At 39.8% G+C, this 23,585-nt stretch overlaps 1 protein-coding gene across 1 annotated transcript in view; it reads right to left on the reverse strand.

Moving 5' to 3' along the window:
* The window catches only part of LOC111564532 (proprotein convertase subtilisin/kexin type 4-like), a 207,130-nt gene that overhangs the window by 69,857 nt on the left and 113,688 nt on the right, over positions 1–23,585 (reverse strand). Inside the window, exons 8-13 of the mRNA XM_055013942.1 lie at positions 23,165–23,202; positions 22,350–22,429; positions 21,099–21,187; positions 16,306–16,478; positions 14,159–14,374; positions 13,437–13,540 (exon numbers count right to left, since the gene is read on the reverse strand). Of these exons, the coding sequence (XP_054869917.1) occupies positions 13,437–13,540; positions 14,159–14,374; positions 16,306–16,478; positions 21,099–21,187; positions 22,350–22,429; positions 23,165–23,202 (700 nt within the window). The remainder of the gene's footprint in view (positions 1–13,436; positions 13,541–14,158; positions 14,375–16,305; positions 16,479–21,098; positions 21,188–22,349; positions 22,430–23,164; positions 23,203–23,585) is intronic.

Consider the following 23,585-nt stretch of genomic DNA (forward strand, 5'->3'; position numbering starts at 1 on the left):
CCATTTCTGAGAAGAAATGCTTCTGTTGTCTGCCTCAACATCTGTACACAGACAGTCATTTCTTCAGTACAGAAGGACAGAATGACGGTAATTAACGGTGCACTACACAGTTAGGCTTAATTTTTCCCATCATTAGTGACATAACTGCAACACATCAAGCGTGATTTCAGCTTGATGTTAAGGTATATCTTTAGTTTTACTCTACGGTAAAACTCAGCGTACAGATGTGAAGAAAAAGAAAGAAAAAATACAAGTAGCCTCTTCATTATTGTGGTGTTGGGTGTTAGACATCTCGGGAAATATCAGGTGCAGATATAAACAGATGTATTCCATTCACGTATTTGAAAAAATGAAGCAGAACAAAAGCGAGGAGAGAAGCTTTCATTAGCGGCATAAAACAAAACCCCGGCAAGCAGCGCGAACAGGCAGCTAAAACAACATGATAGGAATAATACCAGTAACACTAATAATAGACGGATAGAATGAAACAAAACACAAGGCACAAACAATTATTTTAAGCTTTGATTTCAAAGGGATTGGAGTGTGTGTGTGTGTGTGTGTGTGTGTGTGTGTGTGTGTGTGTGTGTGTGTGTGTGTAGGGGGGAATAAGCTTTGTACTTTTGAACTGTTGCTGCTCACTGCATGCATCTGTGTGCGTTCTGTATTATATATTAGCAGCAGCAGCGTGATTCTGTTGTGTGCACCCCCCACCTCTATCATCAGCACCACCACCACCATCACCCCTCTGGTGGAATCAGAGAAAGCCCCGCGGCCCCGACTGGTTTGCATAAAGCAAACAAAATTAAATTTGCTTTGCTAAATCAAAGCATGTATGGTATTCCAAGCCGCTCTCTCTGGGACAAATTACTTCAAACGGCCTCCTTTGTATCATAACAGAATAAAAAAAAAAAAAAATCAGCCCAATCAGCGGCTCTCCAAAACCCTCGACTCGGGAATTAATTATTGAACCGAGGGCTTTTCTCTCTCCTAGCAGTCCGCGACACAGATCTATTTATTTTGGAAAAGTCGTTTTGCTCTTAAAAACACACTGTTGGCGGAGAACACAGTGCTGCTATCTCTCTCTCTCTCTCACTCTCTCTTTTTCTTTCTCGCAGTGTTTTCACTCGTCTTTGCCGTGCAGCCCTGAAGGGACATGTGAATAGGTTTAGGCCACGAAATTCATCTGAAAAACCCCACGACCAGCATCTACCATAGTGCTGCTTAAACAGAAGTATTGCTTGTGCTGTAATGGACTTAAGATGAACTGAGCTGTTAACTCGTGAGGTTTCTTTCACATAGAGGTGGCACTTTTTTCTGTAACAGCTCTTTGTATCAAGGCTAAAGCGTGTGTTTCCTTCTTCTGTTGGATTTGGTTTGGTTGTAAGAAAGCAAAAAAAAAATATTCAAGACAAACAACGTGAATCACAGAAGAAACCCTGAAGATGATTTTCAGGCTTGGCTGTTATTTATTGCAGTCAGTATCTCTTTAGCAATTCTACTAATTATTTATGTCATACTACATGTACTTATACTTTATCTACACCCCTTTAAATATATTCACATTCTTGGTAGCAAACCTTGCTTTACATCTACTGCTGATCTCACATTAAGAGTTACATTAAAAACAAGGCACTGGTGTGAAAAATGTCTTAAAGCTGAAGTTCCAGAGAGATGACTAGTGCTTGGCGATTCTTTGAGAAGCTGTTGGAGGTTTTAGTAGGTTATGTGCTTTAAAAATGCAATTTCTCTACCAGTTTGATAACATCAACACAAGTACTGTTCACTAGAGTGATAAAAATAGTGAAAATATTTTATTGTAGATATGTGCAGCCCAATAAACGTGACCAACTACCACTGGCTAGGAATAGAAAGCATGAACACCAGGAGATCACCGTTCATGAATTCCTGCAATACGGGGTAAAGTGGAAACCTGTAATGACTACTGCTGGAGAAGTACTAAAGCTAAAGTAGCACTAACCTGCTTTCAATCAAGAAACTATTGTATTGCTAACAATGCATAAAAGCTTGAGTTAACACACTTTATTGAAGAGCTGCATTTATACCTTCAGTTCCTGCAACAAGGACATCAATCTTTTTTGGATTAGCTGCCTCCTGATTCCGGTGAAATGGCCTGATCCCTAAATTTTGCTTTTTCAGACACTGGCTTCACTTTAAACCCATAACCTGAGATGTTCCTAACAGAATGCTGGACTGATGTCTTCCTGTGACACTTATGAACAACAAGTGAAAGCTCACGCACAATGAAATGACAAACATTTAAATCATGTTCCCTGTCATGGATTGGCCCGCTCTGTAGAAGCCTATTCTATTACTGTAAAATTACAACTGCAGACAAAGTCATCTCTTGAAAGAAGACACAGCAACACTGGGAATAGAACTGGGAACTGGCTGATCACTGGTCTGCAGGGACAGAGTACAACCGTATATGAGCATCCTCCAGACCCTTACAGCCGCCATCTCCTCGCTAAGGCTCACAAAGCAGCACAGCAGCCGTCACAGTGAGCACACAACTGTTTACAAATCCCCAGTTAATAGGATCAGGCCTCATTGACTGGGCTGCTCCGATGTGTCTGATGTAATCTATTAGCTGTATGATAGTCAGTGTCTCAATCCAATCGATAAACCTGGGCCTCCATATTGCTCCACTGTGGACTGTTACTCCTCTTTAGTGCTGCTTAGAATGCAGGCTTAGTGACTATAAAGTGTGTGTGTGTGTGTGTATGTGTGTGTGTGTGTGTGCAGGTTTGTGTCCATCACTTGTATGAATTTCTTCTCGTGTGTGTGCATACAGTAGCAGTAAAACATACATACTGTAGCTGATACTTAGGCAGATGTTAATTCTGTAATACTTTAATGCATGAATGCATGTGGGGATTGTGCGTGTGTGTCTGTGTGATTATGTTGACATTTGTAATAACCACGCACCTATACACGGGTGTATTACTGTACTGTACAGTGGTGCATATGTGTGTATTAACGTGGCTTTACCCGGCGTGTCGTGTCTGGAAATGCGTGCGTGTGTGTGTGTGTGTGCATGTGTGTGTGTGTGTGCGTGTGTGTGTGTGTGTGTGGTACATGTGTGTGTGTGCGTGTGCATGCTCTGTGTTTGTGTGGGAGTGTGTCTGTAGCTGGTGTAACTGGGTTTCCAATTAAGTTGAACCACAGGCTGGATCAATGCTAGTCCTCTGTGTGCAGGAATGAGCAGCCCTGGGCCCTCCGAGCATGCCCACGAATAATTTATCACTCACAGTGGGCCCAGGCAGAGAGGAGGAGGAGGAAGAGGAGGAGGAGGAGGAGGACTGGCATGAGAAGAAGGAGACAGGGAGTGTAAGGACAAAGTGTCCAGCCCAGGGGAGAGAACGCCAAAGATGGGCAATCGAGGAGACAGAAAGATGGAGGGGTGAAGAAAGAGAGCAAGATCAGGACCCAAAGGAAAACACTGTCAGCTCTCGATCATTTAGAAGCATCACTCTCCACATTTTTTTCCCGGTAAACAACCATCGAAAATGAAAATCTGCGGGGAGCACAAGCCACATAATTCTCTTTACCACAAAATACTATATGTTTGCAAATGCCAAGCTGTGAAGATGAGTGAAGATATTTGGCGTTGAGAAAGGAGCAGGTGATCAGTTTTCCAAAAACTGCCTTTTAGAAATTCAACATCGTCAAGCCGGAGTCGTCTGCCTGTGATGTTAAGGACGGTCCTGTTGGTCTGAGCACACACTGATAGCATGACCTACCTATAGTATTCAGACTGAATTTCACAAAATTGTACAATTTTTATTCACTTCATGACACTTTTACATGTTAAAGCTGCTTTACATTTTGTATATTGATATTTACATGCCTCTCTGTGTCACGACTCCATTGGTCTATTACTTATCCTGTTTTCACTGACTGGTAAAGTAAAGAGACTCTAACGTACTTAGTGTGTACAGGGGAAAATAAAACTGAATCTAATTGGAGCATTTTAATTTCTTTTGATGATAAACAATTGTAGAAAATGCCTAACAACATGCAAACATGCTTATGTTGAGCGATTAAAAATTTTGCCATGTTCACTTTTTTACTCTATTAGCATGTGAGTATCTATTAATTACCACTGAAAACAAAATTCAAGTGAGACAACCTGAAATTTTGACTTCACGAAACCCTGGAATGAAAGATCATGGATGACATGAAGGCGTGTACCAAATTTGGCAATCCATACCATAACAGATAAATTACCCCAAGACATGTCATGGCAGTCCATTCGGTAACTGTTGAGACAATTTGATGTGCACCAAAATAATGAAGCCTTTAAAACTGTTGCACACTACCACAAACCAAAACATCTGTGGACCAAACCGGTAGACAGACAATCAGACTAACATCACCATCCCTAGATCCACCGTGCTAACATGGCTAAACATGATCAAAAACAAAAAGAGTAGAAATATTAAGTATATGTAATATATACTGGCAATTTAGGGCTTCATAGTGGCTTAGTGGTTAGTTAGTGCTAGAAGATCACTGGTTCATGTCCCAACCTGGGCCTGGAATCTTTCTGCGTGGAGTTGGTGCAGGTCCAGGTGAGCATGGAGAGACCACCATACAGGCACTTCATCAGCCTGTAATGTGGGCTGGCAGACAGCAGACTGCAGCACGATGGGGGGAGGGCTGGGTCAAAGAGCCAGGCTGATATATATATATATATATATATATATATATATATATATATATATATATATACATATGTACACTTGTGGGTCTTTTGCGCTGAAGACAACGAAGCTTGAGAACTCTAAAAAGCACTCTGTTTAAAAATGACTAAATATTTCATTTAGATCTACAAATTGGGGCTGCACAGTGGCTTGGTGGTTAGCACTGTCGCCTTGCAGCTAGAAGATCCCCAGTTCACATCCCTGTCTTCTTCTTTCTGCATGGAGTTTGCATGTTCTGCATGCCTGGGCTTTCTCCCGCTACTCCGGCTTCCTCCCACACTCCAAAAACACGCTAAAATTAATTGGTGATTCTAAATTGTCTGTAGGTGTGAATGTGAGTGTGATTGTTTGTCTCTATGTGTAGCCCTGTGATAGACTGTTACCTGTCCAGGTGTCTCCTGCCTTCACCCTCAGCCAGCTGGGATAGACTCCACCCCCCTACGACCCTAAAGAGGATGAAGTGGTGTATAGATGATGGATAGATGGATTTTAGATACACGGAATTTAATATTAATATTGTGTTTTTCGGGACAACTTAGTTTTCTCATTTAAGTTTTTAAATCTTTGAATTTCTCTGAGTAAAAATCCCTAAAGGGTTCTTAAATGCAACTTAATGAGTCTGTAGGATATACAGATATACACCAGGATTAAGTGGTGTATAGACAATGGATGGATGGATGTTCAATTTAAACTATAAGGAGTAGTCAAATATTAACTATTACCAGTTTTGCCTCAAAGCTTCACTCTTTCCTGCATCGCGGACATTTTGCAGCCAGAAGAGATTGAAGCATTTACATTCACCCTGATGCTTGCTTTACTGAAGCTCTGCACTTCCAATTTCCTTGTTCTTTTCTTTCTATTTTAACAGTAACTGAAGGAGAAATCACTAACAGTTGAGCTTGTTAGTCAGCAGGGTATAATGTGCTGGTACAAGACAAGCAGCAGTTTAAACCCCACTGTCTTATCCCAGGCAGCACATCTTCTGCTTGGACACTTCGCATTAAGGTTTGCCAAGCAGCATCGCAGCTTTAGTTGAAAGGCAGAGAAACTAACACACATGTGGATGTATGTCTACAGAGAAGCACAGATCCACCCACATACGGAGACAAACACATCGTAGTAGCACTACTGGACACACACGTGCACATACACACATTTACACCATCAGGAGCACAACCCTGTGTGTCATAACAACAGAGAAACACATGTAGATGCATACAGAGAAACATACAAACACAAAGAATCTCAACTACTGCAAAACTGCACATATAGCGTCTACATCCTGTGAAGTGTCAGAGTCCAATGTTACCTCTGCCGCTTTCCCTAGTTATTAATCTCACAGTAGTGAGGCGTGGACTGGCAAGAAGCTCCGCGACTCTCTGTAATCTTCTCTTAATGTGCTGCACTCTAAGCCTAAGTGAACCCATTTGGAGTGACTGTGAGCTGACTGAGATTCCTCCCATGCTATCTGAACAAGTGTTACTAATGGCTTTATCAATTAGGCAAAGTCCAATAACTGCATGGCTGCAATCTCCTTTAAACACACTCCACTGATGTAGCCCTGATTTCTGTGGTTAATGAGTACATGTAGACACACATACCGGCAGGCGTGCATGTGTCTGTATGATTGTCAGGTCACGGGCAGTTTGTATGTTCATAACACAAAAATAGATGAGTTTCTGTGAGAGCTTAATATGTACAGTATTTTCTTTCTGTGTATGTATATAAATCTTTGTACCTGTCAAAAATATGTGCAACAAATATCTACAGCATTATGTTTTGTTTTGTTTGACTCATTCAGGCCTCTTTTCATTTTCTGTCTCCTTTGTTTTCTTATTTGTGTCCCTCTGTTTGTCGTTGTCTCACATCCCCTTTCAGTTACTCTGTTTTATTTTGAAACCATCTTTCTCTGTGTTGTTTGTGTTTTTACTTCTGCCCTTTGTCTGTTTTTCCCTCTTTTGATAGCTCTGATGAGCTTCACCTGTCTTTTGTAAGTCACCTGTGTCCTGTCTCCCCAATCAGTTCAGAATCTATTAATATTCTTGTCTTTCCCTCTGTCTTTGCCAGTCCGTTCTATTTTGTCTCCTGCTTGTAACTCTGCTTTGCCTGCTGGATTACCTCCTCCTGTCTGCTACACTGACGTTCTCCTGCCTGATTCCCCTCGTCTGTGCCTGGTTTATGGTTTTAGTTTCTTGTCCCATGTTCAGTCACCACGTGTTTGCCTACTTGTTTGCTTTCCTCATGTCCCTCATGCACCTTTGGTTTATGTATGTTTAAGTTTTTCTACTGTTTTCAATTTTCTTTTTCAATTAGTTTTTATGGACCTTGTATTTTCCCTGGACTCTCGAGCCCATCTTGTGTTTGCTCCCCACGTTTTACTAAATAACTTCAGTTTGCTTAAATTTATTTATTTATTTTTTTCCCCACAACCTGCCTGCCGCTTGTAATTTTTTTCTGAATCCCTCGACACCCAGATATTAGGTAGCTAGATTATCTAGGGTGAAAAAGCGTGGCCTGTAAGAGCAGAGAGTTTTGCAAGCATGTAAATAAAATAGTTATTATAATGTATATATAATAGCAACATCATCACACATAAGTCTTTCTAAGCACCCCTGGTGTGTATGCATTTGTGAGAGGTCATATTTGTAACCTTCCATGACAAGCACTAGCACAGGAGACATCCCTGTGTGTGTGTGTGTGTGTGTGTGTGTGTGTGTGTGTGTGTGTGTGTGTGTGTGTGTGTGTGTGTGTGTGTGTGTGTGTGTGTGTATGTGTGTGTACGGCATGGTGGTTGAGTTAAGACCAATTAGAGCGAGTGGATTCACTTTTCCATGTATGCGCCCCAGTGAGAATACTGGCTGATTACTCCTTAACTCCCCACAGAGCATGTTACATACACTCTTCCTCCTATTGGCTCAATGGACACAGACAGAAAGGAAGAAACTGGAGAAGGAAGTAGAATTGATTACTCTGGAAAATTTTAGTCTCTGCTCACAGCTGGTATGAACATACATCTTGGGTGATTTGATCAAAAGTGGACAGCTCTAAGTACATCATCATACCTATTTTCTGTATGCAACTACAGCGTAGAGCAGAAATAATTACACCCCTGTGCAGTTTCACTTAAATGCCAAATGATTCACAACTGTATAACCTCTCAGTATTTTCTGTCTTATTTCTAGGTTGACAAGTACAGCACTTCCTGTTATGATCAATCAAAACCAAATACTTCAGAAGGACTATATGAAAAGCTGTAATCACTGAAAAAAAATTGATTTATAATTTCTGATCAGCCCAATTACAAAACCATGTGTCTAAGGCAACCTGTGAGCTTCAGAACTTTCTCAGTTTTGGCCCAATAAGCTGTTTTTATCTGCTAATGATAGAAAAGGACACAGAAAGACACACAAAAATCAGTTAAAACACAGCACAATTTAGGACCTACCTACACAATCTAGCTCTCAAAAAACAGACAGGCAAGTTTCTGTGAGAGCTCAGACAGTGTGAATAATATTGCACAACATCAACCTCAACGGACGGCAACCAAGAATAAAAACCCTGGGTTGCTCTTTGGCACAAAGCTGCCAGATTAAACTTAGCTAAAGAACATAAAAGAAGCCTGATGAATACTGGGAACACATTATTTTGTCAGAGGATGGTCGAAATAGATTTGTTCAGACTGGTTACAGCATAAAGTGTTGGGGAGATGACTTTTATAGATGGCACAATGAATGCCTGTGGATATACCAAATTACTGGCTGACGAGATGACTCCAGTCTCCAGCCTCCAGAAGCTTGGCAGAGGAAGAATATTCCAGCATGAGAATGATCCAAAGCACACTGCCAAAATCACACAACAGTTTTAAAAGAAGAAAAAAAGCAAAAAACTATGACCTGGCCAAGTATGTTGCCTGACTTAAATCCAACAGAGCATCTTTAGGGTATTTTAAAGACAAAGGTAGAGCAGCACAACCCCTTCAGCAAAGAAGAATATAACACTGTGGCATATAGCAAAATACTTCACTACGCCAGGCATGCAAAGTTTTAAAAACTAAAAAAAACTTCTTTGAATCTCAGTAATGAAAGATGTTCTGATTTTTGTTGCATTGGGTTCCTATTGTGGGGCCTTAATTTGATTTCAGTGCAACTAAACATTGAAGTGATATTGCACCTTTATGTATTCTAAATATAAATCATGGCTTTGAAAAATGTAATACACAATTTTTTTCAGACAAACATCATTCAGTTACTTTAAATAATAAAACAACACTATACTCTGCATGATGTCTACATAAAGTACGAGAGCAGGAATGGCTAAACTTAAGTGAAAAAAGCAGTTAAAGGATTTTTTACTTCTACTGTTTGATTGAATGAAAGTTGATTTGATCAAAGAACAGAGTGACGGGAGTTAAGGAGCAGACGTTCCATCTTTCCAGTCAGCCCAAATAAACTTAACTGGAAGAACATGGAAAGAAAGGTGGGCAAAACCGTGAGGTAGAGCCACAGCAAAGCCAAACGCTCAGCTCCTTTTGGACAGACAGACTGACGAATGGATGAAGAGAAACAGAGATAAAGTGACAGAGAGGGTGACACGGTGATAAAGTGAACAAACAAACAGTCAGAGACAGAAAGACTGACGAATAGGATGAGTGAAGAATTGATTTACCCTGATGGTTTGTTGGACAGGCGTCAGGATGGATGGATGGAGACAGATGGAAACACAGACAGACAGGCCAAAATAGTGTCAGAGAGACAGACAGGCAGACAGTGACACCCGGACACTGGTAGAAACACACTGCAGGCTATTCTGAAAACACAGCCTTCACCTTATACAATATGTGAAGGTTTTCCATCAGTGGTGCTGCATATATGTGCAAATAGAGAGCTTTAAAATGATGATATGTGATTGATATGGATAATATTAAGGTTGTTGTCAAAGCTCATTGAAGTCTGTGTTCCAGGAAGTCACTTTTTAATGAAAACTCTGAGTTTGTTAATCCTGAGATGACAGAAACTCTGGGTTTTCTGTTCCAGAGAAGGGGTAATTCAAACTTTGTTACAATGGTACATGACTGTGTAAACCTAACCTAACTAGTGTGGCAGGTTTTCTTGAACAAACTCTGATTTCCCTGGAACTCCTCCCTGCATGCTGAGCCTGAGAGCTGGCTGACATAGTGTTTAATTTCCTCATTCAAACTCTTGATATCAATCTGGATCAGATGCACTGTAAGACATATATTGTAAATTGCTACTTGCATTGTTTCAAGTTGCAATTTTGATTTAAAAAGAACTGTTCAGCCCTACCAAGGACTATCTTTATGATGACGGCTTTCGTGAGCAATCTGTCATCAATGTAATGACAGACAGTAATCTCTAGACACTGGATTCATCCTCAGTGTAGAATAAAATCGAAGCATGGTTCGTCTGTGGCTCCGTGGACTTAAAGGCAGACGTCAGGTTGTCGACTAGTTCCCCTGGTCTAAAACATTTATTTATTAAACTGTATATTACTGTAGTAACCTAATCACTGGTAAATAAATATAACATAATGAAGCTTTAGACATACTGATCAATAACTAATCATTTATCATATTGTGATTGATCACACTGATGGACCATTCCTATCATAGCACCATCATGTTGGAGAGTACTACTGACTATTCCTTTACATTCACAGGTCCGTACGTATTATCTGGATCATATTTTCATTATCAGCTGTTGTCATCTGCAATTTGTCTCCATTATCTTACAGCTGAAGAAATATACTTAAAAATCAAATCTAACATATAGCAGCTCCTGCAGGATTTCAGCTTTAGTGTCCGTTCAGGAAAATTCAAGTCGGATAAACGATGAATGAGTGGACTACAGTTAATAACATGTAACATTATTAACTTAGACTCCTTTCTCCAGTCCTGTTCTTTAAGATAAATATGTTAGTCTGCAATGACACACATTCATATTCTAAATCCACTGGATGAAAATGGAGGGTACCTCTTTATTTATCTTAGTATCCAAGCTCCATGAGGTTTTTTTTTTTCATTACCCACCCAGTGTTGGTTAAACTTCAGTTGTTCTAAAAACAAAAACTCAGTTTCCCATCTCAGGGTGATTCAACTCAGAGTTTCTTAAACCTGCTTTCTAAAACAGACCACATGTGGATAATTTCTGTTTATCCTTCAGTCGGACTCAAAAGCAGCAAATGTTTAAAATGATAAACGTAAAAACCGTTACTTGATTTGAAAAGCTCCAGGACGTTTGTGCTAGTTGCCCCAATATATCCCATTTGCATGCTGTGTGACTCCTTGTGCCGCCAAATCTCTTCAACAAAGGTGAAGCTTGCAAAGTTAACATGACCCATAGAGACACAATAACCATACTAATGGGAAATATGCCAGGTTAAAATAATGAAGAATTATGCTTGAATCTTCCAGATACTGAATCTTTCCTTGAAACTCAACCTTCAGGTTGGAAAACTACTCCTTTAACCTGATTTTATTTAATATGAATGTTAATTACGATCTTAATGCTTGGTCAGAAAAAGTAAAAAAATACAATTTTAGAAACATTTTATTGGCATCATACACTGGCACACACCACAGATTGGCAAACCGAAGTCCTGGCACTCATTTCAGGAATGTCAACATGGGTCAGAAGCTAATTTTTTTGGAGTGGGTCTCTGTGAATGTTCGTATACTATTTCAAACTATTCAGTATTTCTTAACTGCACTGTATAAACCGGTGCTTCAGTGTTGTGGATGCTACATGTGAGGTAGGTCGTTGCTACTGAATGGGAATAAGAGAAAGAAAAAACTGCAGGTTTGCATGTGTAAGAGCGACTATGGCAGAATATATGAGTGTGTGTCTGTGTGAAAGAGTGAAACACAGAATGAGCAACTGTGAGAAAAAGAGAAAGGGAGAGAGATATACAGACAGAGAGAGAGAGGCCAGCTCCATAAAGACGTGAGCAGAATGCTGGCGGTCTGAGCGAGAGAGGTGATATATAGTTTAGTCAGTAGCAGCGGGTCACGACAAAGCCTTTAACAGTAATGTCCTGGGAGTCGCCTCGCCCAGGGGACCCGCGCTCCATTTTACAGCCAAGCGACTGAGACTGAGAACGCTGCTGCATGACAGCTGGAGCAGTAAAGCCGGCCTCTAGTACCATCCATAACATGAAGGAGGCGTAGACGCCACTGATACCACCACAAAACACCAGGCCCGAGGCCACACCGACAGCTGGCGAGCTAAGAGGGATGAGGAAAAAGGGGGCTTGGGAAATAGTAGGAAGTGGCAGACAAGACAAAGGAGGGAGAGAAGGAATAAAGAGTGAGGAGATATATTTGCAGATTCAAACAAAGACAGAAAGAAAAGGGTAGGAGAAAATGATGATCTACACCAAAGGGGTGACTAAAAAAAACAAATGGAGGGAAGGAGAAAAGGGAGGAGAGACAAGGTGGGAAAGGCTCAAAGACGCAAGGTGCAGAATTTTAATGAAGAATCAGTCAGTCGTTTTCTGTCAATTTTTAGTCTAAAATACTCAGTTATTTCATTAGTTGAGAAGACAATTGACAGGAAACTAATCTTTAATACTTTAAAGAAAGAAGTAATTGTCAGACATTTGTAGAGCAAAAATGTAAAACTCTGGTTTACTTTCAGTTCTTGTACCGTTGAGTAGACCACAGAAGTATTCTGAAACTTCCAGAAACTGTGATTTTTTCATGTTTTATACAAAAACATTTGCTTTGTGATTGGAAAAACAATCAACAGAGTGAAAGAAAGACTATTCAATCTGCTGGACTGACCTACAGAAAGATCCAGTGCTTTATTATACAATACTGTAGGAAGGCCCTGTTCCACCAGCGCTAATGGAGCAACGTTTCTCAGATTTTAAACATAAAATGATACTGAAATGACAGTACAACCCAACTTTCATCGCTCCGAGGCTGTGAATAGGTACATAGTCTTGATGCTAACATGCTCACTATTACTATCTTAGTTTGGTGTGATAGCATGCTAACATTTGCTAATTAGCATTTGAGACAACACAGAAACAGTTGGCAAGTCATTTATTGGTATTGGACAAATGGAAATTTTGACCTGGAGGTAAAATAGAGGGGTCAACAAAGTCATGAGAAAATATCGACGGGTAACAGTGACTGTCTCTTCAGAATGTTGGGCTAATTCATCACATAGATGTCAAGACATTTCACCAGATGAGTGAAAACTTTGACCTGCCAGTGGTGCCAAAGGAAAGCTCAGCGGAATCACTCGGGTCATTAGGATTCACCAAATGTCAGAGCAATCTTTACAGTAGCTTCTGAGATATTTCGACCAAAGTGACGGACAGGCCAACTTTTCTGGCTGCTTTCTTGCATAAAATAGGAAAAGGGAGCTTTTTCTTCCACAGTAAACACAGCTGAGGTTTCATATTTTCTAACAGTGCAGATCGTAGCCACTGAAAGGCTGATGGGAAAATGACCTCTAATATATACAGAGGTGGTGAGGTGCGATACAATCTGGGAGTTTATAAAGCAGTCATCTTAAATATAAGAAAATATAATACATGACAATGCCACTGGCAAAAAAAATAGTCAATCAATCATCACAGCTATGACAAGAAATCAAGGTAAACACCACAAGGTTACAGACTGGAGCCCCTCAGACAGACAGCAGGTATAACATTACTAGTGTGTAGTAATACTGGACAGACACTCACTTTACTTCTAAGGCGAGAGCCAGAATCCCTGCAGCGATGGGCGCAGCACTGGATGTTCCTGGAAAGTGTGTGATACACCCATCACCCATGTTGGTCACAGTCACCTGGAGGAACCACAAACCAAATATAGCTGTCATGTCGGTGTATACAGTGGAAGGGTAGGTGCATGCAAGCTTTCCTACCCTTCAATCAAGCCAGCAGTGTTCTCACAGTGTAACAGGTACTGTATCAGCTGCATTAGAACACATCAACGCAATTTTACAGCAATGATAATTAAAAAAACCCAACTTGTGTCTGGTTAAACCACCTCCTAATGTGAGGCAGAAGAGGGCAGGGATCCCAGCAGACAAAGGTGATATCACGCTTATAAAATTGGCCTTTCTGTTTCTGTAACCTTGGAGCCGGCACTGCGCTTCTTCTTGGCTTCTCAGTGTTACCTCCGCCATCAACACCTCGGCTTCCTCCTCTCTTTCTCAGCCACTACAACCACGCTTTACCTCCAATTAACACTCGTTTGCTTCGGTGTGTCTATGTGTGTGTGCCCAGCAGTCACCTAGGTCATTTGGCAGGCCTCTATAAATATCACACCAGTGGTTGCTCTTTAACAGGCTCCACACAGCTCGCAGGAGCCAAAGAGCAGGGCTGCTGGCACACACACAAACGCACTCATTAATGATAAACACTGTTGTTAGATGTGTTAGGCGGTCCGCGTACACACTAACCAAAGGTAGTGAGCCTCCTACGCTGGACCCTGTCAGAGTGACGGCCATCACTCCGGGACAGGGCTCGCCGAAGTAGGTGGGCTTCCCCGTTTGAGTGACGGCGCCGATGGCAATGTTGTAGATGGAGTTAACATAACCGTCTGCACCGCAGTGGTCCTGCTGCAGTCCACCATTACCTGCCGCCCACACAAAGATGCTGCCCTTCCCACTCCGGCCCTGAAAACACAAACAGAGAGACGTCAAAGCGAAGAACAACAGTGGATTAAAGAATGTTTGGTTGTCAGCAGTGCATTTTAGACATCCCATACTAATAAACAACATGTATTTACACCAGGAACAAAAGTGAGGCAACTGAATGTGATAAAAAAAAATCAAGAATCTATTGAGTATTGCAATAAAGCATTGACATTGGGCAATTATTCATTATTCTTGCGATGCACTTAAAGACAGAAACATTTATCTTTACTAAGATAGTTTTTGAATAAAAATATTTATTTTGCTATTTTTATGTGATTTGCTGATTTCAGTATTTCATATTCTCATTCCTTAGGTGTGATATTTCATTATCATGTGCAATATTACATTTTCATTTGGAACATTTGGATTAAATGTGTAATATTTCACTTTTATGTACAACACTGTGTGCAATACTTCATTGTACTTTTCATCTCATTACTTTGGTGCAATATTTCATTTTCAAGTGTAATATTACTTAATACCTCAGTAGCATTACTTTCAATGTTGTATTGTGGCCATGTTTAAGCCCATTCCATTTCAGTAATGTATTGTGCTTATATCTTTTTGTTTGTACTTTTAGGCTCTGAACTTCTTATGTTATGTAATTGCTTTTTCTGAGCAATATCTGGCACAATAGTTTCCTTCGAGATTAATAAAGTTTTAAGTTATCTTATGTTATCTTATCTAAGAAATAAAGACATTTCTTTTTTCTTGATCTTAAAAACAAATAACTTCATAATTGAAAATTGGGCTAATTAAAAAAGTAAAAAGCAGAGAGACAGACAGCAAGTTGGGAGACTTTTATGCCTATTTTAGGAATGTAAAAACCCGACAAAAAAAAGAGTGGAAAGACTGAAGACAAACAGCCTCATCTAAACTCGAACTAGTAACTGGGAGTGTAGCAGTAACATACAATCAGTTTTTCAGACCCCTAAGCTGCTAGGGTGCTCCACTTAACTCATTTTGGGTTTGGGGCCTGTAAGGAACTTAAAAATCTTAACTACGGTTTAACTGGAGGAACTGCACTCAAAGTTTAGATCTAATAAAATATTATACAGTCAAGAATCAACTCTTCTTACTGTCTGATCATAACTGGGACACTTCCTAAATCATCACAGAGTTAATCTCAGTGTGTAAATTTTGCTCCTGTCTGTTGATTAATGGCCTAAAACAGTGAAACGGTAGTACTGTGGTACGGCCCAGTAGACAGGCACTGTGCCATTAGAATAAATATTAGGCCAAGGGTGGACATTTCTTTGACTGTTCATTAAAACTAACTTTTATGTAGCTAAACTTCCAAACTAGCTTAAAAAGAGCATCATAAGGAGGATTTGTTGTTGAATGAAGAGCAAAGAAAAAGTTTCTGGCTAAACTTTGAATTAGTGACCATAAAAGACGCAATAGATTGTTGCCTTGATGACAGGCACTCTGCATTTTCATTCTCCTTCACAGCAAACACAAAGAAGAACACTATGACTCTCTGTTGTTGTTTTTCTGTGGTAAAATGATGTGTGACAGAGAGCCGTCCGCGTTTAAATCCATTATTGGACAATTTTGACTTTTTCACTTTTCTTTAGAGGCAGTGAAAAAGCAAACACAACTGCACAAAGAGGCTTCAAGTTTTTGATTCAGTTCATGAGTCTGCTTAGTGACACTCAGTCATTACTTTGTACCTTCAACTATACGACTGAAAATGGGCCGATATAGTGGCTAAAGTCTCTCCTAACATACTACTTGTCATGAACATACATTTTATAAGCTATTAATGAATAAGGAAACAGGAATTTAAATTTGGCAATGAAATCTGAACATTCGACATTTTGTCCTTCCAATCTCAGCTCCACCGACAGTGCGACTGTCGGCTTTACATCTGACAGACAGCAGTGTGAACTTGGAGATGAAAGCTGTGCCTTGTGAGTTCCTAGCCGGAGGGCTCGCTCTGTCAGGCTGTGCGGCCCGTCCATCTCGGCCCCGTCGTCCCTCGGGCCCCAACTGCAGACGTAGATGTCGATGAAGTGGATGTTGAAGGTCAGAGCTGTGGCCTCCATGGCATCAGTGACAGAGCCATCCAACAAGCGGATACCTGGACGTTGAAAAGGTCACATAGATCAGAGTTTGGAGGCAGGCTTGTGGGAAAAAAGCGCAACAAAACTTTATGATTTTTATACTTTTCAAAAACATCACGGAAGAGCATTTTGCATTCTGGAGCTGTTGTGTGATATATTTACACAAAGCAGAAAACTAAAGATTCTGATGTATATTTTTGTAAAAGTTAATGTGACATCCCAAGTAGAAGAAGCAGTGGAACAACACTCGAGGTGTAAACGCATCAGAAACATATTGTAAGCACACTTACAGCATCTGGCCTGTACTGTAGTAGAGTCTGTTCCAGCTGTCTTCTGTGTTTTGCTCTGCCTGTTACTCATTGTTACACTGTTGTTGGGTGTTATTTCTGCCTATTTTATCAGTGTCTGTCTCCTTTTTTTCGTCTCAGACTGTTGCTGTGTCTGCTTCTTAGCCATATCTCTGTTTTTCTCTCACTGTGTGAATTCCTTTACTGTATGTCTCTCTATCTGCTTTGCTGTATTTATATTCCTTTCCTCCATTGCTTATTATCATTATTGCAATGGCCATATCAAACGTTAACTGAAACTAGTTAATTTTGGTGTGAATGGACATTAAAGTACTTCGTAGAACCTGTATGGTTAAAAGAACCTTATAAATGATAATTGCATTATACATACATTATATACATACATTATACAATCATTAAATGGAGAGCCAGTGCTGCTCGCAATACGTCTGCTACAGTAGCAGCCTATGTTTCCACTCGATGCTATAATGTGGAATGACTTGATGACAGAGGGGGGTGTGTAAGTATTTTTGTCCTTTCACCTCAGAGGAGCCTAGGAGGTGTGATGACATGCACATAATACACGGGTGGAAGTACAGATTACTTCACATTAGACAACATTTTGTTAGTCCACTAGTGAAAAGAGGTCGAAGTTTGAGCTGCAGCAGCTATTGCCAAACCCCCACTGATAAACTCTAAGCAGATACGAGTCAAAAGTGGCGAGATTTGTGCTCCAGATGCCTGTAACACCAACAGTGTCAAGGCTGCAGAGGCTATTGGCTGTTTTTATCTGATTCTGAGGGCAACTCCAGGGCAAAGTTTGTGGAAAGGACTGTGTCAAAAATGGTTGTTGAAGTTTTCTTGAAATATTAATCCGAAGAATCTGACCCAAACCGAGGAAGGAGGTGGTTAAACAGAGAATCATGTATAGACTCAGCTATACCCAGCTATCACAACATATCATCTGCAGCGGTTTAAACTACACTACTGATTTTTTCACCCCTTGCTATAACTGACGACTATCAGTTCTACATGACAAACCTGTTACCCACTGGTTATTTACACATCCAGCATATGCAGAGCAATATGAATATTTATTGCATCTTATATCCAAGTCTAACAGTCATCATATTCTCAGTTGTGTTGTGTTGTTTTGTCTAGCTCTTAGCAGATAAATGCATCATTATGGTTAATCACTAACTTTAGCTGCTGTTTAGTGCTTCGCAATTAGTGTCACACCAGCTTTTAGACCTATTTGCTGAAAACAGCTTCCTTCAAAAATAAAAAAAAGAAATAAAAGGCTCTATTTTTGTGAGCCATGGAGTGCCACACAGATCACAGTCAAGTGCAATCAAGCTGTATTTATTCATTTCTGAAATTGCTTTTGAAGAATTGAACGGTTGCCTCTTTAATCTTTATATTTTGACAAAAATGTGATTGTGGTAATGATCCACAAATAAATTACACTTTTAAAATAACACCCTTTGGTTTCTGAGGTAAGATTTAAAACAAATGAACTCTACCACATTATGCTGGTCATCCTAGTGACATAACTGCCTGTATCATAATGAAAAACATTCTTAATTTGACCAACCTCCTAAAAACGTATTGCAAATCTACTCAGTGTTTGGAAGTGACTGAAAACTACCAACATCCTGCAGCAGTTAAGAGCACAGAGAGAAGTTTTAATCCTAAACGTCAGACCTATAAATGTTCATGGAACTGTGTGAGCTGCTTTCAGTGTGTCAGTGTCCAACACACCTGTTGATTTACAGAGGATACAACAATAATTAATAAAAATGAGAGTCACACATGCATAAAGGCTGCTGTGCTTATTTTCAGGAAAGCAGTCTGCAGATTGTCGCACGAAATGTAACCAGCAGATTCGCTGTGTGTAATTGTGGCTTGACAGTGCACAACATCACTCCAATTAAAGCCTGCAGATGTAACAGATAACTGCTGCCGTCAGATGGCTGTGAAGAGAAACCAGAGAAAAGGAAAGGACGGCTGCGGACTAGAGAGCTGGTAAGAAGCACGCCTTCTTTAGTCCATTTGGTGGGCAATAATGCCACAACTGCTACAGAATTTTTTTTTTCTGTGTGATCACATGTCAGCTGATAGAAAACTCTATTATAAATGTGTGTATCGTGCCCTTGTATGCTGAGCAATGACATGCTCAGTGCAGGCAAGAATGGAAAACTGGAGCATAACTAAGGAAATACAGTTTTCTCATCTGATACAAGTAGGTATAAAGAAAAAGTTTATCTGGCATCTACTATTGCATCTTCAAGTGGTTGGAGCAAAAAAAAAAACCCAAACATTGTTTTGTAATGTACACTTTAAACATCATTATTGTGTAGAAAACAGTCTTTATCTATTCATCTTTTTCTTCTTTAACTGTCTTATTTTAACCACTTACAATTCAATGTATTTCCAATATAAACACAGTTAATTTTGAGTGACAGTCACACATGCATTCAGTGTAATTTCGCATACATTTGAAAACATCTAAGAAGACAGGGTAAATTCACTATGAATTTCAAGTAAATTTATAAAGAAAATGAGGAGGCAGAAACTCTGAGTGTCAGACAGAAGCTGAGGTCTCAGCAGCACCCAGTAGTTCAACATGCATCTTTCATGTGGGTCTCACCCCTTCATCTCTTTTCTCCCAGACTCTGTTTATGAGTCAGGATAAAACAGACCCAATAAGGTGAAATTGAAACTAACTGTGGACAGCGATTCCTGGTCTTGCCTCATGAACTGTTTTCTTTTTCTCTTTTTGCCAATTCAGAAACAGGCTCTCATCAGTCGGTGACAAATGAGAGAAGGTCAGAGATTAAAGATCACAGAGCAGAGTTCAAATGTCAGAGTTCAGCCAAAGGACTCCTCTTCCCGTGTGTCATGCGGTGACATCACTGTACTAAACTGCATTTGAGGTGTTCAGATCTGAGTGCAGCAGGGACTTTTCTTATTCAAACATATCGTACACTCCTCATTAACTTGGGGTTATAGCACTCTTAGTATATCCTATAAAAATCTTTGATTTCATAAGAGAAAATGGGCTATCTTGTGCATTCGGTTCATTCATCCCTCACCAATGTTACAACCAACACTAAAAAAGCCATTACTGAAGCTCCCACTAAAACAATGAGCTGTTAAAGCGGGTCAGCACAGCTCAATAGCAGCCAGTCACTATGTTGTGTGTCATATTTACACAAACCAAAAGCTACGTACACACAGAAAATGTACAAAATGTGCAAGTGCATACAAATTATATGTTCTTTCTTTTTCAAGAAATATTCTTGATTACGGCCCAGAACCAAAACTCCTTCTTAAATATTTTCTCAGAGACATATGACTTCTCATCCTCCACGCATTTTAAACCTCCGTATAGTTAAAGAAGCTGTTTTCTGCCATCGTTTGCCACCATAATAAACAAAGGAAATCACTGAACAGACGCTACCAGTCAAAAGTTTGGACACACTTTCTCATTCAATGGTCTTTATTCAATTATTTTATACATTGTAGATTAATACTGAAGACATCAAAACGATAAAAGAATATATATGGAATTGTGTTGTAAACAAAAAAGTGTTAATCTTGAGTATTAATAGACAATGTAGAAAATAATACATACAAATAAAAAGCATTGAATGAGAAGGTGTGTCCAACTTTTTTACTGGTAGTGTATATTTTTAATGATTTTTTACCAATTTCAGAATGCTCATGCTTACAGCTAACAAGGCATAAAATGTAAATTTCCATCCAAATGAAAGATGACATTAATCCTTTCATTTAATTACATAACAAATTGTAAAATGCAGGTTTGTTGCTCGAAATAAAATCTGCATGATAAAGTAGCTGCTGCAGTGGGCATGGTAGTGTTTTGTTTTTTGAACTAGTAAAAATTAGTTTGGATTTTTTTATTGTTTCTTTAATATATTTGCTTTTTTGTTCAATAGTTTTCTAATAAAGTAAGTAAGACCCTGTAAATCTAAAGCAGGTCTGTTGTAAGCCTGTTGATTTTATAGATACAGGCTGTTTGCTCTGATGCAGTCGACCATAACAAACTGTTATGCGTGAAAAAGCAATACAGTTTTATATTATAAGGCAATGTCCACGTTTGGCTTCCACTGTCCAGATTACAGTCACTTTATTACAGTATAAACAAAGTGGACTACTTTTTCAGCACGCTGTCATGCAATGCATAGAGTATAATAATATTAATGCATCAGTGAATTAAAACAAGTGTTCTTGAAAATGCTTCTAATGCCATGTCGTAGTCTTTGCCAGTACACCCACGATGCGCTGCCTCCCACTGTCTCTATAAGGCTGCATTGTTTTCCTCACCTCCGATCCTGGCATTGAAGGCAATGCCCACACCGCAGTAGGAGTTGTTGGCCTCCATGGCAACTTCCCCTGCACAATGGGTGCCGTGACTGAAACAGAGGGGGAATAAGTTGTTAGCCACACACTGAGACTAAATAGGCAGAGATGAGAGTTTTCTTTTTTTGGATGTTTTGACCTGGGCACACACCATAATTAAGTCAGGACAGATAATTACACACACTACATCCTGATTATGAGAGTGGTACACATCCAGAGACACCAAGATGCTGGAAACTGCAAATCAAAGCAAGGAAAGCATTTTGCTTCAGATTTCTAGACTAAAAACACAGTATTTTCAGCTTTATACCACACACATGCTGCTTATATATAGTCAAATTTCATAAACTTGAATCTAATTTTAAGCTTTGACCTTGACATTATATGTTCATATCACATTGCGAGGGACTGTTAAACTTTATGTTGTCACACAGCAGATACGTTTATGATAGTAACAGCAGCTTTACTACCTAAAATTCTTCATAAACTTTGAAACAATGGGTCCTTGATGTCAGACAGAGAGACGAAAGCAAGGTTTTCACTTCCAGTCAGTGACGATTAATTCTGAACCACTAAAATAACAACAAGAAAAGCACTCAAAGAACGCAGCACTCCGCCCAGGCTGCTCAGTCATTGTATGATTTCTGAATGATAAGTCCTGATCAGTCCACAGTGGTGGATTTGTAGTAGGATAACAATCATGTGATCGTCAGCAGGCAGCTGATGTAGTGTTCACTTGTTGTCATGGTTACAGTGACGCCGTGCTACTATCTGGCAATGATACAGAAATCCTTAACAAATCTGTGGATCCAGACTATAAGCTGCATCACTGCCAAAATCTAATCACTTGGTCCTTGTGTCATTTCTGACCTTCCCTGAAAATTTCATCCAAATTCGTTGGTCTGTTTTTCAGTAATGTTGTGCACAGACAGACAGACAGACAGACAGACAGACAGACGTACGCTAATTGTCACATAACTCCGCCGCGTTGTGTGGCAGAGTAACTAGTTGTAGATAATTGAGCAAATGTTAGGTTTATCACCCGATTTGGTTGCTTAGGTCTCATGTTTGCATCTCACATTAGAGCAGCTACATATACAGTTTAATACATTTCTTACATTTTTGCTCTTGTATGTTTGGTTTTGGAAGGGCAAAATAAAAAGGATCAGTTCACTGAGCCTCGCAGGAAAACAGCAAAATGACAACCGCCATTACCTGTTCTCATAATTTCTGGCAGGCATGGGATCATGAGACAGGCCGTGTGATGCACGCAGGTCAAAACTGGCGAGGACCTCCTGTAACAGCCAGACAGAAAACAAATGGATCACAGCGTAAGACAACGTAACTCTTGGCACAAAGCATCAGAATGACATGACAGGAAATGAAGGAATCCCATGAAAAAACTCTCGATACGGCCACTTGAATTAGTCTGTCAACATATTTCTTCTGACTGACGGCAATCACTGTCACTGAGGAGAGGCCTCTGTCTGTGTGGTGTGGTTTATGTGTGTGTCTCATAAAAGTGAACATGTTTGAATGACTTGTTTGCCAGTGTATATAGGCATAACGGGAGGAGGATGTCTTGGCAGCAAAATTGTACAAGAGCAATTATGTATCTCTCTCTCTGCAGCCAGGCTTATCCATGCCAGACAATCTGCTCTGACAAAGTACAAGTTGGCCTGCATGCCTCAAACTGCCTATAGGATTATAAATGACAAGGCACGAGCAACACTGCCACTTCACATATGCTTTATGGCTAGCCAGTGTAACAGTTTTATCACTGTATGCAACTTTTATTGTCCTGGGTTTTAAGCAATAGACTAGTAAGGTGATTAAGAGAAAGTCAATACACGGATTTCAGTAGAATGAAAATCCAAATAGGTTTATGTAACAGTGTAACAGTGAGACTACAAACTGTAATCTTATAGAAAGACAATGAAATTATAAATAATGTTCCATGACCATCTCTGAGATCCATTTAAGACAGCATTCAAATTCATTTAAGACAAAATGATTTGAAGTTTACTCACAAAGTTCTTCTTCAGGTCCTTGTTTGTGTGATCGACGCCTAAAATGCAAAAGAAAGCAAGGAACAAGTTAGATTTGTTGTTATGATTTTTCCGCTAACAAACATCTGTGAGAGGAGACAACTGCTCATCAGTGATTCCTATTTCACATATTAAAATCACCAACAAATCAATGAAATAGTTCAGTGATGCTTCTGTAAAATACTACCAGCAACTTTAAAAATACAATCTAATCAGAAAATGCCATTTTCGTTGCAGTTTCTGCATATTGCATCAGTACTAAGATCAAAGTTCAGTGTGTGAATCAATCAATATACGTAAGCACCAGGTGCTTCCTGTCCTCCACAGTTTTCACTTTTAGCCCTGAAGCGATGGTCTGAGGTGACGCTTCTCCTTGTTTCTACAAACTGTCTGTTCAGACCAC

This window comes from Amphiprion ocellaris, chromosome 9, assembly GCF_022539595.1.
Source record: "Amphiprion ocellaris isolate individual 3 ecotype Okinawa chromosome 9, ASM2253959v1, whole genome shotgun sequence".
NCBI classification, from domain to species: domain Eukaryota; kingdom Metazoa; phylum Chordata; class Actinopteri; family Pomacentridae; genus Amphiprion; species Amphiprion ocellaris.